The sequence below is a fragment of the Gigantopelta aegis genome, chromosome 9, assembly GCF_016097555.1.
Source record: "Gigantopelta aegis isolate Gae_Host chromosome 9, Gae_host_genome, whole genome shotgun sequence".
Classification (NCBI taxonomy): Eukaryota; Metazoa; Mollusca; class Gastropoda; order Neomphalida; family Peltospiridae; genus Gigantopelta; species Gigantopelta aegis.
Window position 1 is genome coordinate 38,227,697 of NC_054707.1, and position 9,651 is coordinate 38,237,347.

Here is a 9,651-nt window from a genome sequence, read left to right on the forward strand (position 1 = left end):
ATCAATGTAAAATAGTTCCGGCTATTACAGTGGTATGTTCAGAAGGGCGAGTGATGGTTGCACTATACCAATTAATTTCCGGCTGGGTCGAAGTTCGAGGTGTACCGAACTTTTGATAGAGAAGTTAACACCACAAGTCCTGTGATTGGTTATAAATGTGAGTGTGTTGGTTGTAAAAAAAATTAGTTTCATCTGGGCTAAAAATGTATGCAATTTTATTTGATGTAGTACCACCGTGTCAAGTAGCCTTGTGCTTGGAACATGTATGGGGTACCTGTAAAAAAAAGTACTAAAATTTTGTGCGAAACTAGGGGTGTTGCAGAAACATCTGGTTATACCGAAAATGAGCCATGAAAGGTACCATTTTCTGCAGTTAATACTTTGAGGTAGGGGTTGTAGTACTGATATTTATGGGTCACAGTTTGGTTGATATATTGCATATAGTGTTTTTAAACACAAACGTTAACATGGTCGCCTATGGGATTTGAATTGGTATAGTCCAACCTGATCGCGGTTGCTCACTAGACTGGTTTTTCCGCTTAATGTAAAAATGAATGTGATAATATGATAGAAGACGATATAGTACCAGTCAAATTGTTTGCGATCCCCCACCCTCCTGAACATGCCACAGATATTATGTCGTCGTCATCGTCGTTGTTGTTGTTGTTGTCGTTGTTGTTTTAATGATTATGAGTACACATTACTAATTAAGATTTTCTTGCTGATATTATCAAATTTGGCAAACTTGTGTTTACAGTTGCAGCTACAATATAAAACTGAAGTTCAGTTCAAAGTCCTGTTGCTAGTCTGACTGTTTTTTTTATTTTGCACTGCTGACAACTGCAGCAAAGGTTAAAATTAAGTTGATAACAAAATCAGACAATGTTCAACAAGACTTATGTGTAAAAAAAAATGCAAAGCTGCCGTCGATCGATTGAGGCGGGGACACAAGGGTCCCGGGCCCCCAAACATTTGGTCTGGTAATTAAGTGAGGAGCCTTGTGTATCAACACCACCCAACTACATTACATTCTCCTAAAAAAAATACTACAGTGGCGTAGGAAGGTGCCAAAAAGTGTGTGTGTGGGGGGGGGGGGGGGGTACACTTTTATATTTACACACTTTTACACTATTATAAAGCAAATATAAAGCAAAAAATCTGAAAAGTGGGGGGCCACATGCCTCCCTTGCGTCCCCCCCCCCCCCCCCCCGTTTCCTACGCCAGTGTACTAGATCCGCACCTGATATAATATTCTTCAAATAATCACTAATGTCCTTTTATGACATATTTTTAATATATTTTTGCAGATTGTCAAGATCTACTGGATCATGGATATGACCGGAATGGAACATACCAGATACGACCGAACAACACCCGAGATCATTTTCCGGTTCTGTGCGAGTTTTCACATCACAAAGCTTGGAACTTGATACAGAAGCGGGTTGGCGGTTTTGTCGATTTCTACAAAAACTGGGAGGACTACAAAAATGGATTCGGGAATTTGGCCGGAGAATTTTGGCTAGGAAATGAAAAGATTCACTTAATCACGAACCAAGCGTCATACAAACTTGGGATTGATATGTGGGATTGGAGGGACATGAACGACCCCAAAGATGTGAGCAGATACTATTTCTCCGAGAGTGCCTTTTTCCGTATTGATAATGAATCTATGTTTTACCAACTTCACGTACCAGAAGATTATTACGAGTACAGTGGGTTTGGTGGAAGTGGCCTCCGGGTGCACGCCGGGTCTTTTGTCACGTGGGATAAAATGCCCCCGGAAATGCGTGTAAACTGTGCTGTCCAGTTCCACTGCGGATGGTGGTTTTCGACCTGTGTCCGAAATGCTAATTTTAATGGACGTTACTATAATGGTGGGTATAAAGATCCACAAAAGCGAACAAGAGCACCAGATGACATTTACTGGCCAAACATTGATCAGTCACTTAGAAAAGTTATTTTAAAATTGCAACGGAATGATTAGATGACGCCATTAGCACGTTGGATGTAGACATGGTTATGTAGGCCGTAGGAACCGGAACCCCCCCCCCCCCCCCCCCCCCACCACACACACACACGCTTAACTAGAGATAGTAGCCCCTTATACACATTCAAAACATCGTTCTTACGGGCCTCTGGGAATCACTAGATCCCATAGACGATTAAAATTGAAGTTTCTAATTTGTTTGATAGGTGGAACACTTGAAACCTACATTAAATTCAGTGACCCTAGTTGCCTTCTTCTACATGTACATACCTTTTCTGTGTAGTATAAAAATGTATTTTCAGCTATTACGAACACCAGGACGATCAAAAACATAATTTAAGCATACATTTCAAAGGAAAACCAAACTGCATTAGCTGATGATATTTTACCCTGCCTACCTAATAATTAGATTGAACAAAGACATTAACTTCATTACCCATGCAATAAAACGTTAACGGTGCGGGATCCCGAATATATTTGACCTCCCATTACTGATTGAAGAAGGCATCACGTTTAGCTTTTTGCTAAGGAATCAAGATGGTTGGCATCTCTTTTTATTATGAAGTTTTAAGATGTAATTGCAGGATCTCAGGAAATCTAACTTATTTGGGAAGCATGTAGCGCAATCATACAACTTGAACCAACGCATTCTTTCGTTTTTTGACACCCAATAGCCGATGTATTTTTCGTGCTGGGGTGTCATTAAACATTCATTCATTTCTTTCAACTAAAACACTTGACAAGCATAATCCGATTAGTTTTAACTTCAGAACCTCCTAGAAAGGCTACTATAACATATTTATTGTGCACTTGACAACGGGATCAATAATGCTATATAGAGCTCTGTAATTATATGAAGGGTCCATTGGAATAACCTGTTATGTCACATTTTTAGTAAGGTGATCGTGGAATATTTATGCCTAAGAAAGCATCATTTACCAACTACTTTTAATGGCCTACCAGAATTATAGGTTTTTAATATAGTGTGTCATTGTGACCTTGGCATACACGACCGTTATAATACTATCTGTTTGGACATCATAGGTTATTCCCGTGGACCCATCATATAGTTGTGATTCTTATTTCTTAATCAGATATTTATAAACATGGCACAAAGGGGATGCAAGCTGTACCTAAAAATACTCTGTATTCGATACTGGAGTCCTGAACATATGGTGCTAGAAGTGCTGTGCTCAGAAGAAGTGTCATCGGTTGCATACAAGTGTTCATTTAACACATTGCATTTTATCTTGTTAATATAACAGTATTAACACATTATAAAGTTATTATACATGTATGTATATACAGTATTCTGTTGAAACATTAAAATTGTCATGCATTCTTGTGTTAACGGTACCAAAAGTCTTGCATACTTGTAATTTATGTATTTAGGTGTGTGACCTAATAAACTTTGGCACAAAATTCAGATATTTAAATCACTAAACATATAAATCAAATGTTTTACAATATTTGTCGAGATCATCAGTTCTGGCTCCATACGGGGTCCAGGAGTTGGTTGCTGCACACATCGATAAACAGTCACAAACGGAAGGAAGTACATGTACGAGGCGCCAAGTTTCTCACGGCCAATATCACAGCTGTGGTGTTGTTAGACAATCCCTGTCGTTATATGAGCAGTATATTTTAGAAGACGTACCGCGTTGGTTGCAGAGGTTTTTTTGCTTGAAAACAAAGTCGTTTAAATAAAACGCATAGTTTAGTGTAACCAACACTATTTTATCAGTAGTCTGTATGTACACGGTTTCTCCGTTACGTCAGAAAGATTAATGGTAACAAGAAGAAAAAATCTACCCTTGTTTAACTCATAAATTAACTGCACCCCAGCATACAGTTTAATCAGAGGCTATTGGGTGTCAGCCAAATTGGACTTGCGAAACTGTTTAGGTAATGAGATCACAAACTGTACAGGCTGGTCTCTTTCTTTTTTTTCGTCTGGCACCAATGGGTCTTTAATTACTTTCTGCAATCAGGACAGCATGCCTCAACGGTACCAGTACATGTATTTGATATATTATAATTGGTTGGAGTGAGAAATTTCGTTTGTAAATAACATGTTTTACATTCGCATAAATCGATTTATAAAATGTAAACGAAAGATGCAATTCTGTTAATTCAAAACAAAATCAGTCAACGAGACTGTCCTGCGTTTGTTGCCGACTAACAGATCTATACGTTTTAATGACTAAAATACATTTCTTTTTACATAAAACATCAGTGGCTGTATTTTAAATGTTTTTCTGGCCATTACAGAAACAAAAAAGAAATGTTTTATTTAACGACGCACACAACACATTTTATTTACGGTTATATGGCGTCCTGTTAAGGACCACAGGGATTTTGAGAGGAAACCCGCTGTCGCCACTACATGGGCTACTCTTTCCGATTAGCAGCGAGGGATCTTTTATTTGCGCTTCCCACAGGCAGGATAGCACAAACCATGGCCTTTGTTGAACCAGTTATGGGTGCAAGTGGTTTACACCTACCTATTGAGCCTTGCGGAGCACTCGCTCAGGGTTTGGAGTCGGTATCTGGATTAAAAATCCCATGCCTCGACTAGGATCCGAACCCAGTACCTACCAGCCTGTAGACCGATGACCTAACCACGACGCCACCGAGGCCGGTCTCTGGCCATTACAGTGTTTGTACTAGATCAAACTTCATTTTATTTCCCAATACATTCTTTTTTAGAACGTACGAAATTATTGAGAGTCCAAATTCAGTTGGGGCTACTTACAAACATTAGGACAACCACAAACACTGAATAAGAAGAAGTGTGTTTTGTTTAACGACACCACTAGAGCACATTGATTTATTAATCATCGGCTATTGGATGTCAAACATTTGGTAATTCCGACTCGTACATCCGCTATTCCTAATGCAGCCAGGGATACCACAACCATTGAATATACAGACACTGTTATTCTAAACAAGAAGCTATATTTAGTGTGTAATTTTAGTCGTTAAAAGATTTGATCAGTTGGAAACATTTTACAACGGCAGCAAACCGGAACACTCTCTTTAAACTGGTTGCAGTTTTGTAAAGTCACTTAGATAGTATCTAGATCTTGTTTCATTATTAGCTCCATGCGCTCGTCGGTACGTGTGTTGTGGGGCTGGTGGATAAGTTGCATACCTGCACTGTATTGTTGTGTCTGTGTAAGTCGGTACAGCATGCACGTCACTCAACATCTTTGTCTGGTTGTATGCCTGGTCTAACGCCAAGTCAAACTCTTCGTATTACATCAGCCCCGATAAAACAAAATGCTTGTTATCATTACAAACAACCACCTGAATACAACCGCAAAAATATACTGTTGAAAAAAAATAAGGGAACATGTTACATTTTAGATCAGTTTAATTAATTACTGTGTTTTTATAAAATACAAAGATATGTGGATTGGATGTCACTAATATGGGTTTAATGTCGGTGAAACGATTAGCTTCCTATGGCTGAGGGTTTTGGTTGTAGTCAGTATTTGCTATTACTACTTGTGTGTTCCCTTATTTTTCTACATCAATATACAATTCTTCACTGCAATGCTGTCTATTTATGTGTCTGGCATCCGACTTGAATAGGCTTATGCAGATTACAAAAATATACTTTCAAATGCAATAAACTCACTCTCTCTCTCTCTCTCTCTCTCTCTCTCTCTCTCTCTCTCTCTCTCTCTCTCTCTCTCTCTCTCTCATGATGTAAGCGCTTGTATTGTTGTGTCAAATTTCGACATAAGTATGCACATGTTATTTCAAATGTCCCAAATAATATAATATATACTATATATTTTGTATGTTTAATTCGAAGTTAAAATATGTTTCTTCTTTTTTAAATAATAAACATTCATTAATATCATTTCGAGGGCCATATTTTAATTGTTTTATTTTATTTATTTTATTAATTTTCTTTTTGTCTTTAAATGGATCATTAGTCACGTTATTATCTAATGATATTTTTAATGCATTAACTTGTTCGCGTTTGCTTCTTTTATTTTTTAACCTTTTCTGACACCCAATAGCCGATGTGTATTTTTGTGCTGGGGTGTTGTTAAACATTCATTCATTCATTCTGTTATTTTTTAATTTAAATTTTTTGTTTTTAAAGTTTACAAATTATCTCGAATGTAACAATATCTTAGATTTACTGTCTGGCACCAGCAACTTCGATATATATAAACTTTACTGTATGTATATGTATAATATGAATATTTTACAGGAAATATTATTTTAATATTATGAAATAATAAATACTGCTATATGACATAATTTATACTTCAGTCGGTGCAGTAGCCTTACTTCTCTACACTAAACTGTGCAACAATCACACATGAAAACATTAATGGTGATTTCAGGATGTTCAGTATCGTGAACACTTGGCGTTCATCGTGTTCATTGTGATCAACATGTCTAAGTGTTCAAGAAGTGTTACATCGCTTTGAACATGTAAATGTATTCAGAATGTGTACATGTGCAACAGGTGTTCCGATAAAAACAGTAAGCGGCCAAGAAGTAGTCACTTATCTGAACATGTGGAATTTATTAATTCGCAGCCTGTTTTTGATTTAAACACGTGTAACTACACGTACATACATTAACAATTTGCTTAAACACCTGTGTTTAAGAAAAAAACAAGTTAGTAAATTTGGTCCCATGTTCAATATATATTTATATATATTAAAATTTCCATGTTTAAATAATGTTAAATTCCTGAACACCTCAATTTGCGGTGTGGGTTCTTGCTAGTGTCAGACTGACAACTGTCACGACGAAGTTTGCCAACTCGACGGTAACCCCCCCCCCCCCCCCCCCCCCCCCCCCAACTCCCGACTTACGACGGGTGCGCTCAGATTAACAACTAATAGGTTATACGACGAGAATCGAGTTGTAAGAGCGCTCAGACTAGTTAGTCGTAGAAGTCGTGAAAGCAGAAAATTGTCCAATTTTCTGCTGGCAGTTGGTAGTCTGAGTCTAACATTACAGACTCATCGACAGAGCATTTTCTATTGGGGGCCATAAATAAAGTAGGGCCTATTAATTAATATACCTATCTGTAACAGAAAGTGGCATGGTACTTCCAGGGACATACTAATATTTTTTTTTTTTTTTTTTAAACGAAGATGATGGCGCATTTTATAATCATTTAATTTATTCTATAATTTCAGGCCTAGCGAAGGGGTGTGTGTGGTTATTTTCCGCTCCCCACAAAAAAATATTAAAAGTTAATGTTAACATTTGTTTGTATAACGATACCACTGGAGCATATTGGTTTATTAATCATCGGCTATTGGATGTCAAACATTCAAGGTAATTTTTACGTTATGATAGTCTGAGAGGAAACCCACTATATTTTTCTATTAGTAGCAAGGGATCTTTTATTAGGACAATCCTACAGACAGGATAGCACATAGCACAACATTTTATCTACCAGACATGGTGCACTGGCTGAAACGAGAAATAGTTTAATGGACTCATCGACGGGGGTCGATCCCAGACCGACCGCGGATCAAGTGAGCGCTTTACCATTGGGCTACATATGTACGTTTCCGCACCAATATAAAATGTTAAAAATGCCCTTTTTATCTAGCTGGAGAAGATTCTATTACTGTTCCTTCGCCTCTAGTTACTTTATATTAGGTACGGCCCTGCATTTAAAACTGAGGTGAGTTTGATAGCCTTAAAGTATATCATCTAAGATACCCTGCACAAAGGCAATACTTTAATGAAGTTACTTATCGTCATCCATCTGTCATTCCGTTATGCGCCATAAGCATCTGAAATGTTTGGGTTCGCGTCTGTGTTGTTTGTATATCCTATCTTTGATATACCACGGCATTAAGATTCGTATCAACTTTCCTGCGGCCAATGTTTTTAACACCTGTGCAGACACAATCGCCATAAATTGGCACAAACTAGTCTGATCAGAACTGCAACTGCGATAGGAAACAGATGGTTATAGTCGATAGCCAATGGGAAATCGTCTAACAGTCGTCTGCATTTCATGATTTCTTTCGCAGACGGCATAAAATTAAATATGCATTCCTAGCTTCTGGTCGGGTCTGGAAAATATGTCGTAGAAATGATAAAACAGATACGTTTTAATGACTTTTGGCCTTATTTATCTGCGTTATAAATAACAAATCAAAAACAAGATATTCCTTTTAGAAGATTTTCATTTCTTGTTTTTCACTTTAGTTATACATGACCAAGGTACATATGTTATACTTTCTAGTAAGACTTCTTTTGGAGATTGTTTTTTCTGACACGAGTCTCAAAAACATTAATCCTTGCTCGCTCCAAGGATTGATTTTCTTGAGACGAGTGTCAGCAACATCCTCTACAAAAAGACGAGTTACAGAACTAATCTGGGTCAGCATATGTGATCTAATTTAGGCCATAAAATCTGTTGGTACCAGACAAAACATGCCAACCCATCACCAAATTGTTTTAAATACAAACTATTAAAAGATTTTTTTTTTTTAAATGTTTATAACAATACTAATTTCCGTTGCAATTTTTACAAAATCGTTAACTCTTGTCAAATTATACCAAAGAAAGAAATAGGTATATATATTTGTTCATTAGATCTCGTATTTATTATCATGGCAATCATGCAATTTATATCCAATGAATATTCAATTACGTCATTAATACATTTCATTAATTATGTTATTTATGTTTTGGTACTTTTCGTTTGCTTAGTTAATAGTTTGTCATTGTTACAAAAATAGAATAAAGTCATTATTTGTAATGGGGTTAGTTTGAGTTTTCTTTTGTTTAGCGGCCATTGTTTTCTTGATCTCAAACAAATATTAAATCGTTATGATTTAAACACACCTGTTTTTCCCCCGTCGCCCCATAACATTGGCTAGCCAGGATTTGATACCTTGAGGTGGAGCGGTGGATCCACACTATGAAACGGGTTGTGGGCGGCAGGAAGAAAGTGTGATTGGGGAGTCGGACATATGGTTACAGGGACAACATGCGACGAGGAAGCTGCTGCTGCTTCCACTCCTAGGGCTATACTCTTCTATTAGCAACAAGGGATCTTTTGTATGTACCATCCCACAATCAGCATAGTACTTATCACAGATTTATTTTTACACCGGCTGTAGTGCAATGTACATTTTTGACATGTGACATACAGAAATTGATTGAAAAAGATATTTTAAAAATGCTAAAGAAAATAAAGAAGAAGAAAAAGGAATATCTAGAGTGCACCACTACAATCGTGAAAAAAAAAAAAAAATTACTTTCTTTTCATCCTTATATTCAATTACATTTCAAGCAAGCTGTTTAGGCTATGAATACAAACTTCGGCTACTTAGGCAATTTGTCCATTACATAGATTAGTGGTTACAGGGCTCGAACTTAAGAATTGATCACCCACGGCAATTAAAAAAACAAATTGCCGTCGGCGAAAGGGCCCACCGACGGCAATTTTGAGTATGCCGACGGCAATTATTTTTAAACTGACTTTTGCAGCAATTAAACTTGACTGAAAGGCTATTTTTCTGTATGTCCATGTAGTCCAGTTTCTTCAATTTATGTCAATAAACTTCAATAAACAAGAATTTACTATAAATGGAACCATGGACTACTAGCATAAGCTAACATGAAATGGAACCTGGTGTGTCTGAGACAAGTTGCCC

General features: G+C 37.1%; 1 protein-coding gene across 1 annotated transcript; it reads left to right on the forward strand.

The window, feature by feature from the left end:
• The first annotated feature begins 608 nt into the window (after positions 1–608).
• On the forward strand, positions 609–3,343 carry LOC121381720 (angiopoietin-related protein 2-like). The gene is made up of 2 exons (XM_041511067.1): positions 609–980; positions 1,308–3,343. The coding sequence occupies exons 1-2, from the start codon at positions 899–901 to the stop codon at positions 1,982–1,984; spliced, it is 759 nt and encodes a 252-aa protein (XP_041367001.1). The 5' UTR covers positions 609–898; the 3' UTR covers positions 1,985–3,343.
• Positions 3,344–9,651: the final 6,308 nt, after the last annotated feature.